Raw genomic sequence first — 26,906 nt, forward strand, 5'->3', positions numbered from 1 at the left:
CGAGCCAGACACTGCCATCATTTCTCAATTTTTACGGAAATCTCAATCCTTGCTGAGGGGGGGGAAGAGATTACCACAGTTTTGTGAACATTCAAGTCTCCAGAAAAAGAGACAGTCCCTAACCTATCAACCAAGAGGTGTTTGTGTTGCAGCAGATGTGGACAATAGTCCAGTTACAGACGGTTGAAGATGAGAATTTCTTCTAAATACAGTGAGTAAATAGTTATGTAATTTATTAATGAGAAAGCAAGCTAGAATTTAAAGATGTGTCTTTTTATCCAAAATGAACACCTATGGGTATGTACAATTAATGTTTACAGGCTAAAACAGATTGTCAAAGCCATATTTACTGTGCACAAATTACAGAAAGATAAAGGTGTTAAAATTTGTAAGAATATTTAATAAGATGATTAATATTTTACCTGCCAAAAATGCATGTACACTAAATCAGAGACTAACAATGTACGGAACACAGGAATACATGAAAATGTGTCCCAAGATTCTCTTAGTTGTCCAAACAGATTTGTTGTAATTACATAGAGAATCTTGAACAATTAGAATCTAAAAAAAACATTTTGAAAGTTACAAAATGCTGTTATTTTCAACAGATGACAAAAAGAGTGAATCCCAATGTTTTGGAGCGGAATGGGGGCCCAACTTTCCCTCACTCGGCTCTAGGCCTGTCAGGGAAGAGGACGCAATCGTCTCCGCCACTGATGGCTCCGGTAAGTGGCGGAGACGACCGGAGAGCGGCGGAAGGGAGGCCCTGCTCCTGATAAAAGCAATCCTGTGGCAAATCCACCCCAGAGAAAACTTTCATCCTAAAGAGAGCCACGCGCCGTTGCTGAAAATATGAGGGTTATGGCAGCTAGCTGCTGCCATAACAATGGTATTTAGCATCAAAGTACAGATGTACAATGATGGAGGTTTGCAGTAAGCGATTAAAGGAGCTGCAGGAATATCTGGCAATTACTGGCTGTGTGGTACATGGGACAACAATCTCCCATATTTTGTGGGTCTGGGCTATGGGGTAGGTGGCAAGACAGAAGCCTTTTCTTAAGAAAATCATTCAAGCCTAGCTAAATTTTGCAAAACCACATCTGAAGTCTCCCAAAAGCATGTGGGGGAAAAAAGGGTTATGATATAATGAAACCAAGGTTGAACTTTGTGGCCATAATAATTCCAAAAGGTTTGGTGCAAAAAACACTACACTTCACCAAAAGCACACCATACCCACCATGAAGCAAGGTGGTGGCAGCATCAAGCTTTGGGACCGTTTTTCCTCAGCTGGAACAGGGGCCTTAGTCAAGGTAGGGGATTATGAACAGTTCCAAATGCCAGTCAATATTGGCACAAAACCTTCAGGCTTCTGCTACAGTGCCTTGCAAAAGTATTCATCCCCCTTGGCTTTTGACCTATTTTGTTATATTAATCTGAATTATATGTGATGGATCAGAACACAACAGTCTAAGTTGGTGAAGTAAAAATTAGAATATATACATAAAACATTTTTTTCAGAAATAAACTGATACTTGCCATGTGCATATGTATTCACCCCCTTTGTTACGAAGCCTATTATTGCTATGGTGCAACCAATTACCTTCAGAAGTTCCATAATTAGTGACATGATTTCCACCTTTGTGTAATCCAAGTGTCACATGAGCTGTCATTACATATACACACACCTTTATGAAAGGCCCCAGAGACTGCAACACCTAAGCAAGAGGCACCACTAACCAAACACTACCATGAAGACCAAGGAACTCTCCAAACAAGTAAGGGGCAATGTTGTTAAGAAATACAATTCAGTGTTAGGTTATTAAAAAAAAAATCCAAATCTTTGATGATCCCTAGAAGCACCAATCAAATCATAACCAAATGAAAAGAACATGGCACAACAGCAAACCTGCCAAGAGACGGCCACACACCAAAAAACTCACAGATCCGGGCAAGGAGGGCATCAGCGAGGCAGCACAGAGACCCAAGGTAACCCTGGAGGAGTTGCAGAGTTCCATAGCAGAGACTAGAGTATCTGTACATAGGACGACAATAAGCCGTATGCTCCATAGAGTTGGGCTTTATGGCAGAGTGGCCAGAGGAAAGCCATTACTTTCAGCAAAAAACAAAAAAAACAAATAGGCACGTTTTGAGTTTTCGAAAAGGTATGTGGGAGACTCCCAAAATGTATGGAGGAAGGTGCTCTGGTCTGATGGGACTAAAATTGAACTTTTTGGCCAAAGAAAATGCTGTCTGGCGCAAACCCAACACATCACCCAAAGAACACCATCCTCACAGTGAAACATGGTGGTGGCAGCATCATGCTCTGGGGATGTTTTTCAGCAGTTGGAACTGGAAAGCAGGTTAGAGTTGAGGGAAAGATGGATAGTGCTAAATACAGGGATATTCTTGAGCAAAACCTGTACCACTCTGATTTGAGGCTAGGACAGAAGTTCACCTGCCAGCAGGGCAATGACCCTGAACACACGGTTAAAAGCAACAATCGAGTGGTTTAAGGGGGTAAACATGTAAATGTGTTGGCATGGCCTAGCCAAAGCCCAGACCTCAATTCAATAGAAAATCTGGTCAGATTTAAATGTTACTGTTCACAAAGCGCAAGCCATCAAACTTGAAGAAGCTGGAGCAGTTTTGGAAGGAGGAATGGGCAAAAATCCCAGTGGTAAGATGTGACAAACTCAGACTAATCCAAAGCGACTTGAAGCTGTGACCGCCGCAAAAAGGCATCTCTACAAAGTATTGACTTTAGGGAGGTGAATAGTTATGCACATTGATTTTATTTTGTCTCATTTGTTATTTCCTTCACAACGGAAAAAACACAAAAAAAACAACCCATCTTCAAAGTTGTGGGCATGTTCTGTAAATTAAATGATGCAAATCAAACAATCCATGCCAATTCCAGGTTTTGAGACAATCGTGCTGTTTCTATAGGGCCCATGCCATTACCATCAGCTCCTGCACACAATCACATGACTCTGGCCAGTCACAGAGCCAGAGTCCATGGCCTTGGAAGGAAGAGGGGTGAAGATGGACACAGCCACCAGCGGGGACATTGCGGGCTTCATTTGCAGGAAAGTGCAGCATAATGGGCTAGTATGTATTATGCTTTTATTTTGCAGGGGAATAAAGAGGAAGTAAAACCCAACAGGGTTTACTTCCTCTTTAAAGAGGAAGTAAACCCTGATGGGTTTACTTCCTCTTTTTTTCCCTGCAAAGGTAAAGCATAATGGACTACTATGCATCGCATAGTAGCTCATTATGTGTCACTTACCTGACACAGGAGCCAGCGAAGTCGCCGCTGATCCCTGTAGTCCGCCGCGTCCATCTTGCTGGTGGCGTCTCGCAGCTCCGACCAATGACAGCGGCGAAGCCGCGATGACGTCACTCCCGCGCATGCGCACGGGAGTCGCGCCTCGCAGCTCCGCCGCTGTCATACGGCGAGGCCGCGATGACGTCACTCCCGCGCATGCGCACGGGAGTCGACAAATTTGGCAAATCCATTCTTGGACTTGCCGCATTTAGTGCGCATGCGCGCCGCTGTCTACGGCGCATGCGCCGTAGACAGCGGTGCCCATTTTCGGGCAAATATCTCCTAAACCATATAGGTTTAGGAGATATTACTTGGACCTACAGGTAAGCCTTAATCTAGGCTTACCTGTAGGTCAAAGTTGTTTGGAAGGGTTTACTTCCATTTTAACCACTTTGGCTGCTCAATGACCAGGCCATTTTTTGCGATACGGCACCGCGTTGCTTTAACTGACAATTGCGGACGTGCGACGCTGTACCCAAAACAAAATTGAAATCTTTATTTTCCCATAAAGAGAGCTCTCTTTTGGTGGTAATCAATCGCCTCTGGCCAAGATTTTGAAAACAAAAAACACAATATTTCTTAAATTTTGTTATAATATCCCACTTTTTTTTTTTTGCATCAAAAAATGTTTTCCCCTCAGTTTAATCTACAAAAAAGGGGATAGATTTATGGAATTTATATTAATTTTTTTGTTTACTAGTAATGGCAGCGATCTGCGATATTGCAGACAAATTGGACACTTGACACATTTTTGGGACCATTGACATTTATACAGCGATCAGTGCTATAAAAATGCATCGTTTACAGTATAAATGTCACTGGCAGGGAAGTGGTTAACACTAGGGGGTGATCAAGGTGTTAACCATGTTCCCTAGGTGTGTTCTAACTGTAGGGGGATTGGACTGTGAGAGTGAGATCTCTACTCCCCACACATAGATCCAGGTTCTCGCTCTCTCTCTCGAGCACGAGAGGCTATCGCGCCCACCGAGCGCACCCCTAGTGGCCTTTTTCTCTCTTACTGGGCTAAGATGTTTATTACTATTTAACGTTTGTGGAGGGTATATTACCACATTTATTTAAACATGTTTGGGGTCAGGAAGAGGTCTCTCAATTGTTTGTTCATATGATGTCACAGGGGGCCAATGGTGTGAAGGTGTGGTGTTTTTTTTTTTCTTCTTTTTCTCTTTCCTCCTTTCCGTCCTCCACCTCTCCCCCTTGCTCAAGATGATAGATACTATAGGGGAGGTAAATATAAAAAGAAGTAATACAAGTAGAGGGGAAGAATGCACCATGGGGTAATTCATAATAATTAGCCCGGGAGGGGGGTTACTACGACCAATGGGTGGGGATAAAAAAAAAAAAAAAAAAAAAAAAAAAAAAGATAACTCACTAGGTCATGTCCTTTTACCTCCCGTCGACGCTCTACCACTCCTATGGAGTTACATGAATAGGGAGGAACGGTAGGACCCATAAAGGTAATTATCTATTGCAAGAGGCTTAAATTCAGCTCAGAAGAGAAGCTGCCTCCTCTGGTTGGAACTGCGCCAATACACAGTAGACTTAATTTTTATACAGGAAACACACTTTAGGAAGGGGGATATACCAAACATGCCATCATATGTATTCAATCAATGGTTTCACGCACCATCACCGATTAGAAGGGCAAGAGGGGTGACAATGGCATTTAGAAAGATGCCCAATAGAGGTTATATATTCCCAGATAGATCCTGAATGTCGTTATCTTTTTGTAAAGGCAAGATTAAACGGCTATTGTTACACTTTTGCATCAGTTTATGCGCCGAATAGAGGAACAGTGAACTTTTTGATAAAGACCCTGAAACTTCTGGAGGGATATAGAGAGGGATTTTTGATTCTGGGGGGAGATTTTAACTTTGTATTAGAACCATATATAGATAGCTCGACAGGTAAAACTCCCATTATCCTTCAAAGCCCTAAAGCACTTAAAACAGCTTTTACAGTCTCTCCATCTGGTAGAAGGATGGCACACAACACATAATGAGACAAGGGACTATAGCTACTATTCCAGAATACATAATATGTATTCCCGTTAGATCTCTTTTTGGTGGACCAATTCTACCTGGAAAGGATCCAACAATGTACAATAGAGCCAATAACAATTTCAGACCATGCTCCCATAACTATGACCCTATACCCAGTTTTAAAAGGCCACCTAGAGCAAACATGGCAGTTAAATGAGACCCTGTTAGATGATAGTCATACAGTAGAGGCATTAACACTTAAAATTAAAAAACAAACATACTTTGAATTGAATGTGCCTGGAGAAACCTCTGAACAGGCTGTGTGGGAAGCCCACAAATCTGATTGGGGAGAACTGATAGCTCTTGGGTCCAGGATTTAAAAAGAAAAACAAAGAAATCACAGATTTGTTGGAGGAAATTAAGGATTTAGAGATAAAAACATTAAAGATCTTTAGGCCCAGCAGATGCCAAGAGATTGATAAATTTGCGAGGTAGACTGACAACATATGGATTGTAAAATTCAGAATAAGTCCAGATTTTATGCCCACCAGTTCTACGAACAGGGTAATAAAATGTGTACGTCTTTTAGCTAGATAGCTTAAAAAACAGCAGGACTCCAGGCACGTTCATAATTTGACAGTACAAAATAGGAAAATTATGGAAACCCTAGCCATAGTGGCAGAGTTTCATAGATTATATGAATCTCTTTATAATATTCAGCCAAGCTCACCGAAGAACAGCGATTGGTGGAGATTAGAGATTATATTACGACCTCGGAAATGCCTTCCCTGTCGACCGAAGTAACTGAGGAAATAAACAAGCCAATTACGGTCAGAAAGGTGAATGGCGTAATAGCGAATCTGGCAACGGGGGAAGAGCCCAGGGCCAGGCGGCTTTACAAATTTATATTATAAGAAGTTTGCATCAATTTTGGGGGTTCCAATGTGTAAAAACGTTAATGCGATTAATACATCAAATCCTTTACCTCCCGAAGCCTTACTGGCCTATATTACAGTGCTCCCAAAAGTAGGAAAAGATCCACAATATTGCTCCAATTTCTTTGCTAAACTCAGATACGAACGTCTTAGCAAAGATTTTGGCACAGAGGTTACAAGAACATGTTGCAAAACTAGTTCACCCTGATCAAACTGGTTTCATGAAGGGTTGGGAGGCCAGAAATAATACTAGAAGATCCTTAAATATTCTCTCCTGGATGCAAAACGGACCAGATAAGACACCTAAAGTAATAATATCAATGGATGCCGAAAAGGCATTCGACAGGGTGAGCTGGAGTTTTATGGCCGAAGTCCTAAGATTAATGAAGGTGGGCGATCATATGATGGGCTGGATATTGGCATTGTATGTAGCACCGAGAGCTAGAGTAAAAGTAAATGGTACCTTGTTAAAAGTACTTTCAGATATATAATGGTACGAGACAGGGTGTCCCCTGTCTCCATTATTGTTTGATATGATATTAGAACCTTTCTTATTTAAAAGAAGAAACAGATGTACGGGGGACATTCATTGGGATACAGAAGCATAAAGGTATCGGCATATGCGGATGACTTGTTGTTTTACCTATCCTCACCACAGTCCTCCTTACCAGCATTGATGGCAGAAGTAACCAAATTTGGAGCCTTATCTAATTTTAAGATTAATTATGAGAAGTCGGTAATCCTGCCAAGTTATGTGTCCATTGATAGGGTTAGGACTTTGCAGAATTCCTACCCTTTTGTATGGAATAAAAAAAGTCTCTGGTGTATCTGGGTACGCATATCTCAGCGGACCTTAAACTCTTATACGATTTGAATTATGGCACCTTAATGGAAGGGATAATAGAGGAATTGAATAGATGGAAAGGACAGTTACTAACCTGGTTCGGAAGGGTGAATACAATAAAAATGAAAATATTGCCCAATATAAGCTATATCTTATATACAGTACCAATCCCACTTCCATAGTGTGTTTTTTTTAAATCCAAGGAGGGCTTTTGTTTTCTTTGTATGGAATAACAAGACTACCAAGACTTGCGTATCACATTCTATGCAAAGGGAGGTTGGAAGGTGGCATGGGATTACCCGATATCAGGTCATACTATAGTGCAATGGCCTTAGTACGCATTTTAAATTGGCATCACAACATACCCAATAAAAATTTGGGTAACGCTAGAACAAACAATGGCAGGAAGGAGATGGACAGGACTACCCTGGATTCCGAAGTTGAATAGGGGGCTCTCAAAATGGATGTCACCATTAACTCAAAATACATTAAAGATTTGGGATAAACTCAATCAGGCGATTATGCCCCCCGGGTATCTACCCTGGCACTGTTGGAAGGGTTCCCATGGTTCTTGCCAGGGGTAGGAGAGAGATCAATGGGGTCATGAGGGAAAGATGGCGATACGTCATGGGGCAAATTTGCCCCACATGGAACGCTATTGCCTTTAGCGGAACTGGTGCAGAAGCTAGGACCAATAGCAATGGTCTAATGGAGGTATCATCAATTGGTATGTTTTTTCAATAAGATTAAAACTATGATAAGACCCTTGAATACACTTACCATATTTGAATCTACATTTGTGATAAGTGGCCAGCCCTGATCATCTTCACACATCTACACACTAGTGCTCGGGACCAAGAAAAATACAGTGTTATATTACATTAGAGAATGGGAAAGCAAATTAAATCATAGCTTTACTTTGACCCAAATTAAAATCTTGTTGAATCTACATACCATACATCTACAAGTTCACAAATCCAGGAAATGTCATAAATTTTTGACCAGGTGGTACCGAACACCAGCGAGATTGGCACAGATCTATCCAACAGCAGACGCCAATTGTTGGAGAGGGTGTGGGAAGAGGGGCACCCTCCTCCACATATGGTGGCTGTGTCCCCTGATCAAGGGTTTTTGGCAGGCAATTGCCCCTTGGGTAGAAAGGTTATCGCCTGGAACAATAGAACACCCCTAAACTTCTTCCATGGGACAATGACATCAGCTAGAACATACAAGGATAGTATAAGACCATATTTATTAAATGCGGCAAAACCAGATTATGGAGACAGACCACACCACCAACTTTGATAGAATAGAAGAAAGAAGTGGATAGGATAATGGAGGCTGAAAGATGGATACACGGTTAAAAATAGAAAGGAGGAATTTAAGGAAAAATTGACAAAATGGAAGCTCTATTCAATAGAGATCGAATAATGTGAGTCCTTTGGGGTGGCAGAGAGGGCGATGGGAGGAGAGGATTACCCTCCCTCCCCCTTCTTCTTAGGGGAGGGGGGAAGATATGGTATATGTAAATAAGAGGCTGGAAATGATATACATACAATGTGGAACTGTTTTTTTAAAACTAATAACATTTTTGTTTAAAAAAGCGAAGTGATGCAAGGCAACCTCGTTCTGCAAAGCCATGCCATCCTGCCGCAGTAAAACTGCAGCGGCTGGTCGGCAAGCGGTTAAGGGTGTGCAGACTTATGCAACCATATTGGTTTTATTTTTACTTCCCTCCACCTAAAACAAATGCAGTTTGTTGTTCAACTGAGTAAAAATGTGGGAAAAAAAAAAGTTCTGAAATGATTCACCGTTATACAATTTTTTTTTTTTTTTTAACATCACAGAAACGGGTGTGTAGAAAAAATATAATATATATATATATATATATATATATATATATATATATATATATATATATATATACACACACATACACACACCACACACACGGCAAGGAACTAGTGCTACAAGATATAAAAAAAAAAAAAAAAATAGAAAAATAAGACATAAAAGCACAATTAAAGAAAAAAAATTTATTAGCATTGTTAAGGCAATGCAAACATTTCTTGCAGTGTACAACCCCAACCAAGCCTTAAGCTAGGCAATCCACATATACATTGTCTATACTGTACACATGTGCAGAAAAATACCTCTCAATCTTTCAAATTTAAACAAAATTAAAAAAGAAAAAAAAAAAAAAAAAAGTTTCAGAAAAAGAAAGAAAAAAAAAAAGAAGAAAAAAAAAAAAAAAAAAAAAAAAAAAAAAAAAGAACACAAGGACACACCCAGTTTAGTTTTTAGAAAATTAACAGCTCTGAAAAAGCAGAGCATCAAGAACAGCAAACAAGACACTGAATAATTAAAATAGTGCATTGTTAATGCCCTGCATGAGCACGTGATTGACTCTTGTTTCTAGCTGTGTATGAGAAAGGTAAGATAGCTGGAACCCAAAAAAAACACCACAACCTGTTACATTTAGATAGATGTTAAGTCATTTCCATTTTGATGCAGCGTGCCCTGCAGTACTTAGTAACTGTAGTATTTAACTAAATTCCCTTTTTGAGTAAGTTGACCATTATTGAAACTGCAGATTATAGTGCATTCACAAGTGAAAATACCTTTATCATCATTTTAAAGCACTTGAAGACTTTACTACTTTGATAAGAAATCCACCCCTCCCCTACCGAAGAAAAAAAAAAAAAAAAAAAAATCTGTTTTATGACCAGAACTGTTGTGCATAGTAAAGATATGCTTTCTGATGGTATTTCACACGTTTAAAAACATCAAAATATAAAGCAGTTTGCATGTAATCTTGCTTGCACACATGAAATTCCCTAATTAAGAATGTTGGCTCATTGCAATTCTTTATAGAGCTAGTGGTAAAATTTACACCAAAAAAGGAAAATACTTCAATTATATTGTTTGATATCCAGCATGACTTCTCCTCCTTCCAATGAGATATGCGATCAGCACAATTAAGACGAGTCCAGCAAGAGCAGCACCAACCACGATTGGCACCAACATGCCATTCTGATCTTCTGCACATTCCACAGCTACAAGACAAAGTGAGAAGAATAAGACAAGGTAGTTGTAAACTCAAATTTACAGAACCGATAATACACATAGTCTTCAAGCTGTACCCTGGTTACAATATCAAATACACACAGTTAAAATGAAATTATATAGGAATGCCCTTACCTGTCAAAGTATTTGTAAATCTATACGATGACGGGAATTTACTAAATGTAGTGCATAGAGCAGCTGTGCACGCCAGCCAACTTCTAGCTTTCATTTTAAAACACTCCTATCCTTTACAGCCAAGGACACTGCCATCTTGGCCTCTCTTCAGTGTACAGTTTGACAGAGTACATGCAACTGACAGTCATCAAGGCATGCCTTGAATGCAGCTGTTCTAGTCAACAGTTAAATAAGGTTTAGTTACATTTTAACCAAACTGAAAAAGCAGCTTCTGATTGCTTAATGTGTACAACTGCTTTAGTTCTTCTAAATTCCCCCAACCAATGACTTATGATTCAGCCACCCCTGTGGGACATTGCACCCAGCTGTAGGACCTCTATTGGATCTACAGCAGAACCTGGACACATTTCCTCCAACTTGCTGACTGGACAGCAAAGGTGCATGAAGTTGCGCAGATGAAAACCAAGTCGCACTGACATGTGGCTTTGAAATCGTGTGATTTCAAGTGAAGTTGCACGATTTCAAAGTCGCATTCAGTGTGAACCAGGGCTCAATGCTTTAAAAAAAAAAAAAAAAAAAAAAGTATTTAATGGATAAAGTGTTCATTACTACTAATGAGAAACTGAGCACCAAGACTGCCTTCACACCTCCTTCTAAAGATGCTAGTTGCCTGGTCATTTATGACAGCGATATCGTCTGAAATCCTAAACAAAAATTTAAAAAAAATTTAAAAAAAATATGAAAGGAGATCTATGGATACAGCACATGCTTTCATTTTAGAACATCTGCTTTGTAATAGCAATAAAAACTGTAGTTACTTTTTGACAGTCCAATAAAAGCTTACCTGAAAAAATGAGTGCTGCCTGTCTGCTGGCCATCTCTTTCCACAACTTTCTGGACTCCCTGCATGATTTATAGCTTCTATGCTGATTACATCTGATTTCTAAGGGCTACATTTCCTAAGATACATTGCGGTCTGTAAGCAGCGATTCCTGTACTGACACTGCCTCCTGAAACAACTTTTTTTTTTTTTTTTTTTAACCACTTCCAGACCACCCGCCATCTTTATACGTCGGCACTTTAATGTTGAATACTGGGGTTAAGGCAGCAGATGGCTACCATAAACCCAATATTTTCTTCAACAGCGGACGGTCCACTTTCTGATAAAAGGGGTCTCACTTTGCAGTTGGAGAGGTGCACCCCCAGCACTGTGACACCTACACAGTGATCAATTCTAAAAAAAAAAAAAAAAAAAAAAAAAAAAAAAAAAATGCACTGTCACCGTACTAATGACACTGGCTGGGAAGGGGTTAGGTTGTGCTTACTGTGGGGGAGGAGGTACTTTGACTAGGGGAAGGGAGAGATCCGTGCTGCTGCTTAGCAGCAGCACAGGTTTAAAGCCTTCCCCACTGGCAGAATGACAATCTGCCTTTTTACACAGGCAGACTGCCGCTCTGTGTCCTAAACGCTTGGTGGGTGCCAGTGGATATCAAATGGACATAAGACACCATCTGTCTTCAAGCAAAATTACGTTGGAGGCTGTCATTGGGACTCTCAAGCTGCATGCTAACCACCAGTTTTAAGTTAGGTCACAGCCTTAAAGCTAGCAAGCTAGACAAGTAGCAAGTTCCAGCAGACTGGTATTACATTTATATCCAGTGCACAAGCATCGTCTACTCCTTATGGTAATAGCCACTGCATTAGGTATATGACAGATTCTGAATTCCTTGTATGGGGGTAATTTTTTTTTTCCAGATTAAAGGTCTGCATATTTGCAGTTCTGTTCAGAATGGTGTAAAAACATGGCATAGTTACAGTTTAACCACTTAATAACCGCCCTATAGCCGAATGACGGCTTCAGGGCGGTTTCTTAACTCTGGGAGGCCGTCATATGACGTCCTCCCAGAATTCCGCTCTTGCGTGCCCCCTGGGGCGCGCACTCGAGAGCATCCGTGACCGCCGGGTCCACAGGACCCGGCGCATCACGGATCACGGTAAACGGCCGCTCGTCGCGGCCGTTTACCACGTGATTGCTCCGTCAAATGACGGAGTGATCACTTGTAAACAAACCGGCGTCATGTTATGACGCCGGTTCCTCCTTCCCCCTCTCTGTACCGATCGGAACAGCGGAGGGGGAAGAGATCGGTGTCAGCAGCGATGTGGGCTGCATCTGCAGTGCCCACATCGCTGCTCACCGAAAGTTAACCCTGCAAATACTCTGCAACACCCGCCAATACCGTGCAACGCCACACTCTGCAACGCCACACTCTGCAACGCCACACTCTGCAACGCCACACTCTGCAACGCCACACTCTGCAACGCCACACTCTGCAACGCCACACTCTGCAACGCCACACTCTGCAACGCCACACTCTGCAACGCCACACTCTGCAACGCCACACTCTGCAACGCCACACTCTGCAACGCCACACTCTGCAACGCCACACTCTGCAACGCCACACTCTGCAACGCCACACTCTGCAACGCCACACTCTGCAACGCCACACTCTGCAACGCCACACTCTGCAACGCCACACTCTGCAACGCCACACTCTGCAACGCCACACTCTGCAACGCCACACTCTGCAACGCCACACTCTGCAACGCCACACTCTGCAACGCCACACTCTGCAACGCCACACTCTGCAACGCCACACTCTGCAACGCCACACTCTGCAACGCCACACTCTGCAACGCCACACTCTGCAACGCCACACTCTGCAACGCCACACTCTGCAACGCCACACTCTGCAACGCCACACTCTGCAACGCCACACTCTGCAACGCCACACTCAGTGATACCCTGCAATACCCAGCCATAGACACCCCCCCCCCTTCCCGCCGCCCTCCGGTGCTTCTACCGACTCGCCAATACTATCAAATCCAGAATCTTTTTTTTTTTTTTTTTCAGGCTTCCCAGCTTAGAGGTGAGATGCGGGGTCTTATTGACCCCATATCTCACTGTAAAGAGGACCTGTCATGCCATATTCCTATTACAAGGGATGTTTACATTCCTTGTAATAGGAATAAAAGTGATCAAAAAATTTATTTTTTGGGAAAAAAAATGTCAAACTAAAATAAATAAAGTAAAATGAACAATAAAATATATATATATTTTTTAAAGCGCCCCTGTCCCCATGTGCTCGCATGCAGAAGCGAACGCATACGTAAGTCCCGCCCACATATGAAAACGGTGTTCAAACCACACATGTGAGGTATCGCTGCGAACGTTAGAGCGAGAGCAATAATTCTAGCCCTAGACCTCCTCTGTAACTCAAAACATATAACCAGTAAAAAAAAAAAAAATGTAATCGTCGCCTATGGGGATTTTTAAGTAGCGACGTTTGGCGCCATTCCACGAGCCTGTGCAATTTTGAAGAGTGACATGTTAGGTATCGATTTACTCGGTGTAACTTCATCTTTCACATTATGCAAAAATTGGGCTAACTTTGCTGTGTTTTTTTTTTTTTTTTTTAAGCACAAAACTGTTATTTTTCCCCAAACAAAGCATTCGAAAAATTGCTGCGCAAATACCGTGTGAGATAAAAAGTTGCAACGACCACCATTGTATTCTCCAGGGTGTTTGCTAAAAAAACATACAATGTTTTGGGATTCGATGTAATTTTCTAGCAAATAAATGATGATTTTTACATGTAGGAGAGAAATGTCAGAATTGTCCTGGGTGCTCCAGAACGCCTGATGGCGCTCCCTGCATGTTGGGCCTCTGTATGTGGCCGCACTGTGTAAAAGTCTCACACATGTGGTATCGCCGTACTCGAGAGTAATAGCAGAATGTGTTTTGGGGTGTAATTTGTGGTATGCATATGCTGTGTGAGAAATAAACTGACAATATGACAATTTTGTGAAAAAAAAAAAAAAAAAAAAATCTTGATTTTGCAAAGAATTTTGGGAAAAAATGACGACAACTTCAAAAAACTCATCATGCCTCTTACTAACTACCTTGGAATGTCTTCTTTCCAAAAAGGGGTCATTTGGGGGGTATTTGTACTTTTCTGGCATGTTAGGGTCTCAAGAATTGAAATAGGCCGTCAGTACTTCAGGTGTGATCAATTTTCAGATATTGGCACCACAGCTTGTAGACTCTAACTTTCACAAAGACCAAATAATATCCACCAATTTTTACTTATTTTTACCAAAGATATGTAGTGGTATAAATTTTGGCCAAAATTTATGAAGAAAAAATTACTAATCTGCTAAATTTTATAACAGAAATGAAGAAAAATTCATTTTCTTTTTTACAGAATTTTCTGTATTTTTTCTTTTATAGCACAAAAAATAAAAAACCCAGCGGTGATTAAATACCACCAAAAGAAAGCTCCATTTGTGTGAAAAAAAGGACAAAAATTTAATATTATAGGTCCAGTGTTGCATGACTGAGTAATTGTCATTCAAAATGTGAGAGCACCGAAAGCTGAAAATTGGTCTGGTTATTAAGGGTGTTTAAGTGCCCAGTGGTCAAGTGGTTAAATTACACAGACCGTACGGTGGCCAAGCGGAGGAATCCAAAGCCTCATCTGCACATCCTGCAAATCCAGGGGATCCCGTACAGATAGGGGCTCCCTTTAAGCTCTCGTTCTCTCATAAAGGCCGCCAATTCCATGCTTCCTCCCTACCCGACCTGTGGTGGCACTTTCAAGAACTGTAGTTTGATCTCCCCCTCTCAAAAGGGGATGCCATCTTCATGCACTTGTCCGAGATCTTCCCAGGCACTTCGCAGGCCTTCTCAGATATCTCAACAAGGCTCTCAAGCCCTTCACTCCCTCCAAGCTCAATGCTTCCAGGATGTGCCCAAAAGCAGATAGTTGACAAGGTTCACCTGGGATGCCCTTGGTGCCCACTCCACTTTGAGCCTGATACTCCAATCAGCCTGATGACTCATCCATTGTGGACTCTGATCCACATTATGTTACTGACCTCATTCAGCTGGGGCCCAGGCGACTTAGGCACTTCAGGTTGTGCCTCCAATGTACCATCAGTCACTCACTGGATCCAGTTAGACCCCCCCCCCCCCCACCCCATCCCCGTTTCAGGTTACTTTATTCCTTGAAGGTCTTTTGCCCTGGGCTGCCCCAATCGAATGATGGCAGCACTGAGTCCTGGAAAACTGGAACTCTAATTGTGTTACTTGACAGTCGGGAGTAACATGACCTTCACCCTCTCCCCTCCCCCAATTGTGAATACTCCTTATACGTTTTCACGGACGAGTGTATTTTGATACTCAACTGGGGGGGCCTTCTTATGACGGATAAGAAGATCCACATCTGGTTTTTGGGAGATACCCGTCCATAGTGGGCCACAGGTCGTAACCCTCTACATTTAGAAGTTGAGGTTTGGCAAACTTGGGCTTCAGAGTTCAATGCTGCATTTACCTCATAGTATTCCTCAGTGTGATACGATTACCCATATCTAAACTGGTTATCAATGCAGGTGTATTTACTGTCTGTTGGTTTCCCGCCTCGGTTACCCCCACTTACGTGGGTGCCCCTGGGCATTGGTGACTGACTTCAGTAAAACAGTTATGTCTTGGTTGCGAGGTTGTTCTTAATCTTTTCGGTTGTGCCTCTAAATGTTCTTTATATCTTGAGGATGATTCTACTATAGAAAAATGCCGAGTGGTTCCGCCAGACCACTGCTCCCCTGCTGGAACTTGGTCTGTGCAATAGTCCGGGCACTTTGATAGACAGATCAATTGGATGGGTGATCTGTCCATCAAAGTGCTCGAACAAGGGGGAGGGGCTGTATGTGATGGTGCGCAGTGGGGAACACATAGCTATTGAAATGAAAGCGGGGATGTTCCCGGCGCTGTAATGAAACAGGCGGTGGCGGCTATCCTCTCCCTTCACTGGCTGCACTACTGGGGACACTGGCAAGTCTGCATTGATCTCTTGTACCATGTCCCCAGTCTCTGACCATCTCTTGTAACATTTCCCCAGTCTCTGACCATCTCCTGTATAATTTTTTTTTTTAAAACTGTCGGTTTCGGGATCAAGAAAGATTTTCGGTATCAGTTTTGGCTCCAAAAAACCCAATCGGTGCATCCCTACCCATTACTGTACGCAACCATGTTGTATGGATATTATTGCAAAGAGCAATGGCTATTATACCAAAGGGTGCAAAAAAGGGAATGGCAGCATCCAAGACGACCTTGGCTAGCTGGATTGTGAGATTAATCCAAAGGTCATATTGCGCTAGTGGTCTTCCAGTTCCAGATGCGGTCAATGCTCACTCAATGCAGGAAATGGCCTCCTCTTGGGCAGCTTGTCTCGGGGAGACCCGTGCCAAATTTGCTGAGCGGCTAGTTGGTCGTCCTTCAACACTTTCATGTCCCACTATAGTGTTGACCCAGTGGTTCTTACCTCCTGAGAATTTGGGGAAAAGACCTTGAAATTATCTGTGCTGTAGTTTTCATAAAATTTCTTATTGCTGTACCCTTCATGTAAGCGAGTTATTTTCCATTGGTATGCTGCCATGGAGGCACCAGGAAAATGGAAAATTGAATACTCCCCTTTCCGTAGTTTTCCTTTCCTGGTGCCTACCCATGGCAGCATAAACCACACCCTCCCTTCAATAATCCTTGTTCTGAGGTCTAGTTACAAGAATACCGGTGGAGGAGAATAACTCTTATTTATAAGCTAAAAGTGGTCCTGTGGGTTGGTTGGGGGAAGGGCAACCAGCTATTGGTATGCTGCCATGGCTAGGCACCAGGAAAGGAAAATTAAGGAAAGGAGAGTATTCAATTTTCCATTTTCCCTGCTCACCCCCACGGAGCACTGCAGTTAGCGCCAGCATATTTCTAATGCTCATGTCCCTTTCTCCCCATACAGATTGTCCTTTTTTGTTTTGTCTTATGTTTACTGCACTGTGTAACCAACTGAACGTTGATCTGATATGTTGGCTTACATTCTAATAAATATTTGTGAAAGACATTACACAGACCGAGTGACTCAGAATTCTAATTTTATGTGCTCCCTTGATCTGGCAACCTTTCCCTCAGCTGCGTTTAGACATGTCTATGATGTTCTATTACTGCACTACTTTATTATTAAAGTTTCATGCCAGGTATATACTACCAAACATCAAAGTAGGAAAAGTCTTCTGTGGCATGTAAATGGAGCTGAAGTCACACCAGCCCACAGCGACCATTCAAGATGACCAAAGACCAGCACCCAGGAGTCGGGGAGAGGATGCAGACTTCAAGCTATTGCACAGGAGGCAAGTATGCATACTTTAGTTCCGCTTTAACCATCATTCCTTTATAAAAAAAATAAAAAAAAATTATATAAAATTCTGTATATTTTGATTGGGGTCTTACCGGGTCCAAATTTGTTTGCATTTATATCGAAAGCCTGCATCTGAAGGTTGTAGGTGTCAATAGAAAAGTTACTCGTTATCTGGAAAGTTTGCTTACTGTTACATTTGTATGACTTGCGCTCTGTAGTCTGCAGGTATAGAAGACTACCATTTTCTTGACGAAAAGCTGCAAGATGAAAGAAAAAAAAAAAAAAAAAAAACGTAAGAACTGTCCAACTATTTTTTTTTTAATCAACCAGGTTTATTTCGATTTACAGTGCATACATGTTATAGATTACATTTACAAAAATGGTACATATTGTACAAATCCTCAAATAACAGTTATATAACCATCTCAAATCTTTGATATCACATCACGTTTTATGCACGAAATAAAGCAAAAAGGTACCTTGTGTCAGTGTTTTGGGTTGCTTCCCTACCCATGGGCCGGAAGATCTACGTGTCATTTACAATACTAAGTGTTGTGCAAAAGCAGGCTATGAACAAGTGCTAGACTCCTGCAGTCATCTGTCCCAGATTTTGTAGTATTTCTCAGGACATCCTCTATTGATGTATAGAAATTTTTTGCAGGGGAGGGTGCCATTTCTGCTTTCCATTCTGCAATGCTCGGGGGACAAGTCCTCATCCATTTCCTAGCTATTGTCTTTCGTGCTGTGAATAGCGTCTCGTGTAAAAATGTTTTCATGTACCTGTCAGTCGAGTCTGGCAAGAGTCCTAAAAGGCACATTTTTGGGTCTAGCGTGGCCGGAGAGCCCATTTCGTCATGGAGGAATCTTACTGTGTCCATAGTCCCTGTACTTTGGGGCATGTCCAGAGTAAGTGAATGAATGTTCCTGTCTCCCCTCCACACATTTGGCACAAAGTGGACTGGGAGCCTCTGTACCTGGCAACCCTGAGGGGGGTAAGGTACGCTTGATGGATTATGTAAATTTGGGTCAGCCTGTCCGAAAGTTTTGGGGAAACCGCCTTACAGAATTCCAGAGCTGCCTCACATTCCCCGTCCGATAGGTCCCACCGCCCTTTCCCAGCGAGGCTTAAGTCCATAAGCTATTTTAGTTGCTACTGGGGTGGAGAGTAGGTTGTAGAAGGCTGAAATTAGTTTTTGAGGATCAGTGTTTTTGATGATTGCCATAGTGACATTTGAAGTGGGCTTGGGGGGGGGGGCAATGGGAATTGAGTACAGGTTGCATGTTTGACTTGCAGATATCTAAAGAACATATGATTGGGAAGATTGTACTCCTCTTGGAGTGTGTGGAAGGTTTTTAAAGTCCCATTGGTAAAATAAATGGAGATAGAAGATTCCATAGGTGGACCAACAATCTACATCAGGGATTTGCCAGAATTCAAGTAGGGCCTTGTGCCATAATGGGGTGAAGTCGTTATATTGTGGAATCTCCAGTTTGGCGGAGGCAATGTCCCATATGCGTCTATATTGATGCAGTAGGGCCAGCTCACCAGTCCTCAAACCAGTATTTCCGGTGTTTATTGTTATTGCATAAATAGGGTCTTTAGTGTATCTGGCCCACTTGGGGCACATCAGCTGGAGGAACCTCTCCCTGTCTGTCTTGTCAATGTGGTATAGTTGTGATAATTGGGACGAAATATAGTATAGGTTGAAATCTGGTAATGACATACCTCCCAGGTCAGGTGGGTTTTTTAGCGTCTGCCATGCCAGTTTGTGTCTGTTAGGACCCCATACGAAAGGTTTGAGGAGGGCTTCAAGAGTCTTGAAGTATTTCAAAGGCAAGTATGTCGGGGAGTGCCATATAACATAATACTTTGGGAAGTAGAACCATTTTAATTAAGTTTATTCGGCCCCATACCCCCAGTGGCAGACGAGCCCAGGTCCTCAGCTTAGTTTTTACATAGGACATAAGGGGTTCAATATTGAGATGTATAAAGTCTGTCGACATTCTGGATACATGGATTCCGAGATATTTGATGGTACTAACTCTCTGAAGTGGCAGACTGGCCTGTGACTCGGTTGGTGGGAAACTGTCTATTGGTAATATTTGCGATTTTTCCCAGTTAATTTTTAAACCAGAGAAAGTCCCAAATTGTTCAATTGTATGTAGTGCCACCCGCAAGGAGGATCCCGGATCTGCCAGGTATAAAAGGGTGTCATCCGCGTACATACTGATTTTTTCAATCAGATTACCTGAGCATAGTCCCTCGATTTCTGGATTATCCCGGATGGATATGGCTAGCGGCTCAGCAGCCAGGGCGTATAACAACGGCGAGAGAGGGCAGCCCTGCCTTGTGCCCCTGGTGAGGTCAAACTGCTCGGAGGGCCATCCGTTCGCCGTCACCCTGGCTGTGGGCGACTGATACAGCAGTTGTACCCATTTAATGAATTTAGGGCCGAAGCCATACCCCTCCAGACATCTCCACAAGTACTCCCATTCCACCGAGTCAAAGGCTTTCGCCATGTCTAAAGTCACCACCACCCTAGATCCTGCCTCCATGTGTGTAGCCTGTAGGTTGATGAACAATTTGCGCAGGTTAAAGGATGTGTTGCGACCCGGCATAAATCCCGCCTGGTCGACATGTATTAAGGAAAGGATAACTTTATTCAATCTCAAGGATAGTACCTTGGCGAGAACTTTTATGTCCACCTTGAGTAGGGAGATTAGACGATATGATTCCGGATATCCCGAACCTTCCCTGGTTTGGGAATGAGCACTATTATTGCCTCTCTCATGGATGGTGGTAAGGAAAAGGTTTCAAACAGGTGGTTGTATAGCGTGAGCAGTTTCGGGGTAAGAAGTTCACTGTACTGAGAATAAAACTCGATTGGAAGACCGTCTGAACCAGGGGATTTGGATCTGGCAAAACTGGCTATAGCCGTGGCTATTTCGTCAGTAGTGAGGGGTGCCTCAAGAAGGTCAAGCTGGTCTGTCGTCAGTTGAGGGAGGGTAATGCTATGTAAGAAGGCCGTTCTCTGGTCCGTTGGGTCTGTAGTCGTTGTCTTGTATAAATCTGCAAAGAAGTCTCTAAATATAGCAGTTATTCTTTGAGGATCTGTTATCTGATCCGGTCCATGTAGCGTGATGACCACTGGGGGTCCATCCTCGCTTGCCTGCCTTTTCTCCATGCTCAAAGAATTTCTGCTTCGTGAAAAACAGTTTTTGTCTGGCCTTTGTAAACTGAAGTTGAGTTGCCACTCTGGATTGCAGCTTGAGTCGAGCTGCTATCTCTGAGGTAGGATTAGTGGCATACTCTCGTTCCGTGGAGGATAGTTCTGCTAGCGCCCTGTCAAAGATATCTGCGGATTTTGTCTTAATTGCATTTATGTGGGAGGTAAGGGGCGCGCACGTATAGTTTGAATGAGTCCCAAATCGCCGCAATAGAGGCAGTTTGGTCGTTGTCCGCGAAGTATTGTTTCCATAGGTTCGGGAGCTCGTCATCGTCCAGTAGCAGGGACAACCAAAATGGGTTTAGGCGCCAAGGCTTTGGGGGTTTACCCACGGGGATGCTCAGTGAGGTCCAGTAAGGGCTGTGGTCAGATAGTAGTCTTGGGCAAAAGGCTGTTTCTAGTATCCGTGGCGTTAGGGTGCGTGATACAAGAATAAAGTCAATGCGGGACATGGAGTTGTGGGAAGGTGAAAAGCAGGAATAGGCTTTTGCGAGCGGAAATTTGTAGCGCCAAGTGTCTATTAAGTGGACAGTGGAGGTCAGTTTTGAGAATTTTGTCTCCCTGTTATCCGCATCCGTCCCCTGTGTAGCCTGGAGTCTATCTAGTGCCGGCCGTAGGGTGGTATTGAAGTCTCCCATCCAGATCACTGGTATTGTGGGATGTCGGGTCATAAGGGCGAGTCCCTCGATGATCACAGTCAGTCATACTGAATGGCAGGGGTACGTAAAAGGCCATGAGGAGAAACTGCTCGCCATATAATTTGGCGTCAAAAAATACATATCGGCCCTGAGGGTCTGTAATTACTTCACAGAGCTCGAAGTGCACCGATTTAGCAATTAATATTGAGACACCTCTGGCGTGGGTAGTGTGCATGGAATGGTATGCCCACCCCACCCACGGGCGTCGGAGGGCCATCTGCAGCCTCCCCTCTATATGGGTCTCCACCAATGCCACCACATCCGCCCTCTGCTTCTTTAGGAATGAGAGGGCTGCCGAGCGTTTAACCTTCTCCTCACGCAGGCCCCTCACATTCCATGTCAGGAATTTTATAGATGTCATAGCATGGCTTGTGAAAAACAACACCACGGATCGTCTAGTAAAGCAGCATGGAGTATCCATAGCTTGAGTAACATTAGAAACTGGCATAGATCGTACAATACATGTGACAACCAGTGAGGAGACATACCTGTTGTCGTGGTCCCCTCTTGCGATAATACATGTGCACTGAGATATTGAAAAAATAACGGTATAACATTCCCCACCCCTCTCCCCACCCTACACCTACCCCCACATGTGCAGGCCTCAGCCCCCGACAGTTGTGAACTAACTGTCCTTCCATAGCTTCGGTGATGGTGAACTCCAGGGTTCGGTGAGGCTGAACCTCGCTTCGTCTCATGGGCTAATGGGAAATATATTATATAGTAGGGCCGAGGTACATACTTCACCACATCAAGCACCCCTTCAGCACCTGAACATTTTCCCATAGCCAGTTCCTGAGGCACCATATGCACATTTAAACATTGCAAAATCAACTGTTGAACAACCCTCTCCCCCCCTCCCCGCCTTACACCCACCCCAACTTGTGTAGGCATTATCCCTTAACAACTCTGAACTGTCAGCTGGGAAAAACAGTAACTGCACATCTAGAACGAAGATGAGGAACAGTTTTAGTCGCTGGATCAAACAGTGGTCCCAGGCCCACCACCGCAAAGGAGGATGAAAATGGGGCCTAGTTACGTGCCCCTGCAAGTTGGTATATAAAGGCAGCAAAGCCCAGGTCCACCGTTCATCTACAAAGTCATGGTTCCCAGTGGCTAGTGGGGCATAAATTCGCTGCACTATGCATGCGGCTTGTAAGACCAACACCTCCGAAGCTCCGTGTGGCGGATAAGATCAGGGGTATAGAGAAGAAAAAAAAAAAACAAAAAAAAAGAAAAAAGGGGACTCCCATGAGGGGAGCAATGAAATATAGCAGGTCCACTCTAAACATCCAAAAAAAAAGAAAAAAAGGGGAAACAATTTGGAAATGTGGCCAGGGTAATTAAGAAGGCCGAGTGTCTGCGGAAACATAAAGCAAGGTGATCTCACCATTCCATTCACTCGATGTGTCGTCGGTCTCTCCCGTCGTGTGCAGGCCCACGTTCCAGCCATGAGATGACTTCACGAGGATCTTCAAAGAACGACACTCGGCCATCATGTTCCACTCTCAGACGTGCAGGGAAGAGCATGGAATACTTCAGGTGACGGTCACGTAGCCTGCGTTTGGCTTCCATTAAGCTCTGACGACGTTTCTGTATTTCGGCTGAGAAGTCAGGAAATATTGCCACCTTTACGTTTCCCACTGGGATGTTACCTCTCTCTCTCGCAAGTCGCAACGTGGCATTACGATCCTTTAGTTTAAAAGCTTTGCAATAAGTGTGCGGGGGGGGGGGTGCCCCCTAAGGAGGGGGTTTAGCGGGCATCCTATGCGCCCTCTCCACCACCAGCACAGGGGAGAAGGCCTCGCGACCGTAGGTGGCTACCAGCAGCTGTTCCAGGAACAATGTTGGGTCTTTGCCTTCCGCTCCCTCCGGGAGACCGATGAAGCGGAGATTACACCTCCTCAGACGATTTTCCATGTCGTCTTGCTTGGCGAGCAACTGGTTAATCTGTCGCTGCATGTGTTCAGATCCGGCCTGCAATGGCGGGAGGACATCTTCAATTGTGCCGATGCGGGTTTCCGTCTCTGTGACCCGATCGCAGATTTTCTGAAAATCTTGTCTAATCAGAGACACGTCCATTTTAACCCCCTCAATCTGGGCGGTGAGGGATGTCCTGCAGAGTGTGATCGCTTCCAGTAGTTTATCCGCGTCTCCCTGCCCTCGCCCCCCTCCGGTCCTCTCAGCACCGCCATCTTCCTCCGGCTCCTCTCCTTCGTTCCGGCGGTACTGCGCAAGCTTTGCTGCGGATGATTTTAGGCTCTTCGGGGGGACATGATATCAGGTTCGTTAATGGTGTGGGCACGTCAAAGCAGGCCAGGGAGGATGGAGAGAGGGTAACAGAGACAAGGCCCAGAGCCTGCCTGAGGGTCAGGTGTACCAATATGGCGGCAGGCCTCTGTGTACAGGCCGAAGCCGTGGCCCTGCCTGAGTGGAGAATTAGGTCCACAGGGTCACCTCTCTGCTCTGTGGTCGGATGGCCAGTAATGTAGGGTGTCCAGGCAGGCAATAGGGACATCGGTCCACACAGGGCCCTGTGCTGGTTCAGAGGAAGGGTGTTCCAAGATGGCCGCGGCCTCTGTGGGTAGACCGAAGCCGGGATCTCGCCTGGCTGCTGCCACTGTGTAGAGCCCGTTTAACAGGGCCACCCCTCCAATCTGGGGGCGGATGGTCAGCAATGCCGAGGGGCTAGTCAGGACGGGAGGATAGCAGTCTGCTCAGGGCTCAGCGCTGGTCCCAGGGATGGGTGTGCCAAGATGGTCGCGGCCTCCGTGTGTAGGCCGAAGCCGGGGACTCGCCTGAACTCCGCCGCCGCGCGGGAGAACGCCGCTCCGATCACTGGAGGGCCAAAGGATGCGTGGGGTGTGCGGAGGGGTCCCAGACAGGCTGCCTGCTCGAATGGGGGGGGGGGTTGTTAGAGTGGAGGATTACTGTAAGGCAGGATTTATTATGGAGCTCCTATTGCGCAGGTCTTGCCCCATGCTCAGCCAGGCCACGCCCCCCAACTGTCCAACTATTAGCAACAAAAATGTAGCACAACATCACACTAGAGAGTTAGTTGTATCCATAATGTGCAGAATACATACCTTTTGCATCAATAGTAGTATTAAAAATGACTTCGCCAAGGTAAAATTTGCTGACTGTCGTGTTCTGAAAGAGAATAGCATACTTTAATGGATGGAAACACTAAAAGGAAGTGTTTACATTTCAATTATACATTATTAAAATATAACCGTTTTTTAAAAAGGAGATTTCCACCCAACTTTGTGTGTAGGTAAGCAAGGAGTTTAGTGACCAAAATGAAATAACCAAGGATACAGTTCTATAGTAAGCATGCCCACCCTTCCCCAACCAACGCGGTCTATCCACAGTGAAAGAAAGGATTTCCCAAATCAACCAAAGTTTTTGATTCTTGGTTACATAGACAGGCTGAAAAAAAATAAAAAAATAAAAGCAAGGCCATCCAGTTCAACTAATAGAACAAAAACTAAACAAAAAGAAAACCTACAAAATGTACAATTCTATACCCACAGTTGATCAAGCGAAAGGGAAAAAAAAAAAAACCACACCACACCACACCCACGCACGATCCAATTTGCTCCAGTGGGGGAAAATAAAATCCTTCCCGATTACTCCCTGGACCAAATGCTCCAGTGTTATTAACTATACATTAGCATCCAGTTATATATTTTTTATAAATGTCTAAAGTGGCCAGAACTGTTTAACCACTTCCAGCCCAAGGACATCATATGACATCCTTGACTTACAGTGGGGATATCTGAATGATATCTGAATGATTCCTGCAGCTACAGGCATCATTTAGAGCCGGCAATTCTGTGCACCATAAGTGCAACAAGAGGCAAGTATAACATGTTTATCTTTATAGGAAAGAAAAAAAAACAAGACTTTACAATCACTAATGTTTTGCACTCCTCTCCTATGTTCTCTGTGGAAAGGGCTCACAGGATGCCCACGAGAAAGTTGCAGAATACTGAATTACAAGGACAGAGATGTCATCCTTTTCAAAGCCAGAAACATGGGTAAAACACTGGTGACTGGTTCCCAGACTTCTCTGCTAAAGTACAAAAAACAACAGGCAAAGTTCACGGAGGTGAAGAAACATCTACATGCTTTGGACATTTAGTAAGCTATGCTATATCCTGCCTGCCTCCATGTTGTGACCAAAGGCAAAACACGTCTTTGATAAACCATCTTTGGGGTCACAATGGCTTGATAGAGAAGACTGTTCTCTTCAGATGGAAGCAGCAAAATGTTGATTAGTGACTTAACATCCTGTTATGGTGTAAAAGCAAGTCTAACTCCTGTTTCTGAGCCCAAGGTTCCATAAGTAAGGCGGGACGGAGTGACTGGTAAAATAGTTAGCGTTTGTTTTTTCGTGCTACAATAGTGGGGTCACCTCTACTGAGCAGGCAAGCTGTTATGGAGCCCCCAAAGAGTCGCACATGGACAATTTAATGTTCAGTCGTGGTGTTGGCAGACCATGTTGGTCTGTATGTTTGTTCTACACTAAGAGCCTGACACCTGGCAAGCTGCTATCAGGAAGATAGCGTCTGCTGCATACCCTGTATGGAACTACATGGCCTAAGTTTATTTGTACATGGTCGACTCTCACTACCTGCCTTTATCTTGATCTCTATAGGTGTAATGCTTTATTGAAGTATCTGTTAAATTACCATTTATTGCCTTACTATATCTACGGCCCATTTTACACCAGTGGACCGATTGGGTCCACCTGTCTTTTTCAGGCAGACCCCATCAGACCACACAGTGTTTTCTATGGAGCTGTGGATGTTAGGAGACATTTGTCTTTTCCAGAGGGGCAAGCATACAGATATCTCAAAGAATGCAATTCTCTTGTGAGCTCACGTGATTGATAATGGTCGTTATAGTTTTCTGCTATGCAACCTGGAAGGTTTAGCCTGGGAAACATACACTATATTGCCAAAAGTATTGGGACGGCTTCTATCTCTATCTCCACACACACACACACACATACATATACATACACACAGTGCTCGACAAAACCCGGTCGCATTGGCGACTAGAATCAGCGCCTTGCGCCTAGGGCAGCATAGCTGGGGGTATCCCGTCTCTTTGTACATCAAAGAAAAGGATTTTACAGGTAAGCCGTTTTAAAAATCCTGTTTTCTTTTCTTACATCAGGGGACACAGAGCCATGGTAGTTATTATGTGGGATGACCAATAGCAATGGCAACTGAAGGGAAGGAGTCTAAAAAACAGGAGATCAGAGGACTCATACTGCAGCCTGCAGTACATTGCACCCAAAGGCAATGTCCTCATGACCTTTAACATTGATTTTATAAAATCTGGTAAACGTATGAACCGAAGACCAAGTTGCAGCCTTACAGATCTGAGCCATAGAGGCCTGATGATGCACGGCCCAAGAGGCACTA

At 43.7% G+C, this 26,906-nt stretch overlaps 1 protein-coding gene across 1 annotated transcript in view; it reads right to left on the bottom strand.

The window, feature by feature from the left end:
* Nucleotides 1-9,125: 9,125 nt before the first annotated feature.
* Nucleotides 9,126-26,906, bottom strand: part of LAMP1 (lysosomal associated membrane protein 1) — a 93,262-nt gene continuing 75,481 nt past the window's right edge. Inside the window, exons 7-9 of the mRNA XM_077482849.1 lie at nucleotides 24,558-24,621; nucleotides 17,639-17,803; nucleotides 9,126-10,160 (exon numbers count right to left, since the gene is read on the bottom strand). Coding sequence (XP_077338975.1) covers nucleotides 10,021-10,160; nucleotides 17,639-17,803; nucleotides 24,558-24,621 — 369 coding nt within the window. The 3' untranslated portion in view covers nucleotides 9,126-10,020. The remainder of the gene's footprint in view (nucleotides 10,161-17,638; nucleotides 17,804-24,557; nucleotides 24,622-26,906) is intronic.

The sequence above is a fragment of the Lithobates pipiens genome, unplaced genomic scaffold (genome assembly GCF_037356315.1).
Source record: "Lithobates pipiens isolate NorthernLeopardFrog02 unplaced genomic scaffold, aLitPip1_a1.2 Scaffold_16, whole genome shotgun sequence".
In the NCBI taxonomy this organism is placed as follows: Eukaryota; Metazoa; Chordata; class Amphibia; order Anura; family Ranidae; genus Lithobates; species Lithobates pipiens.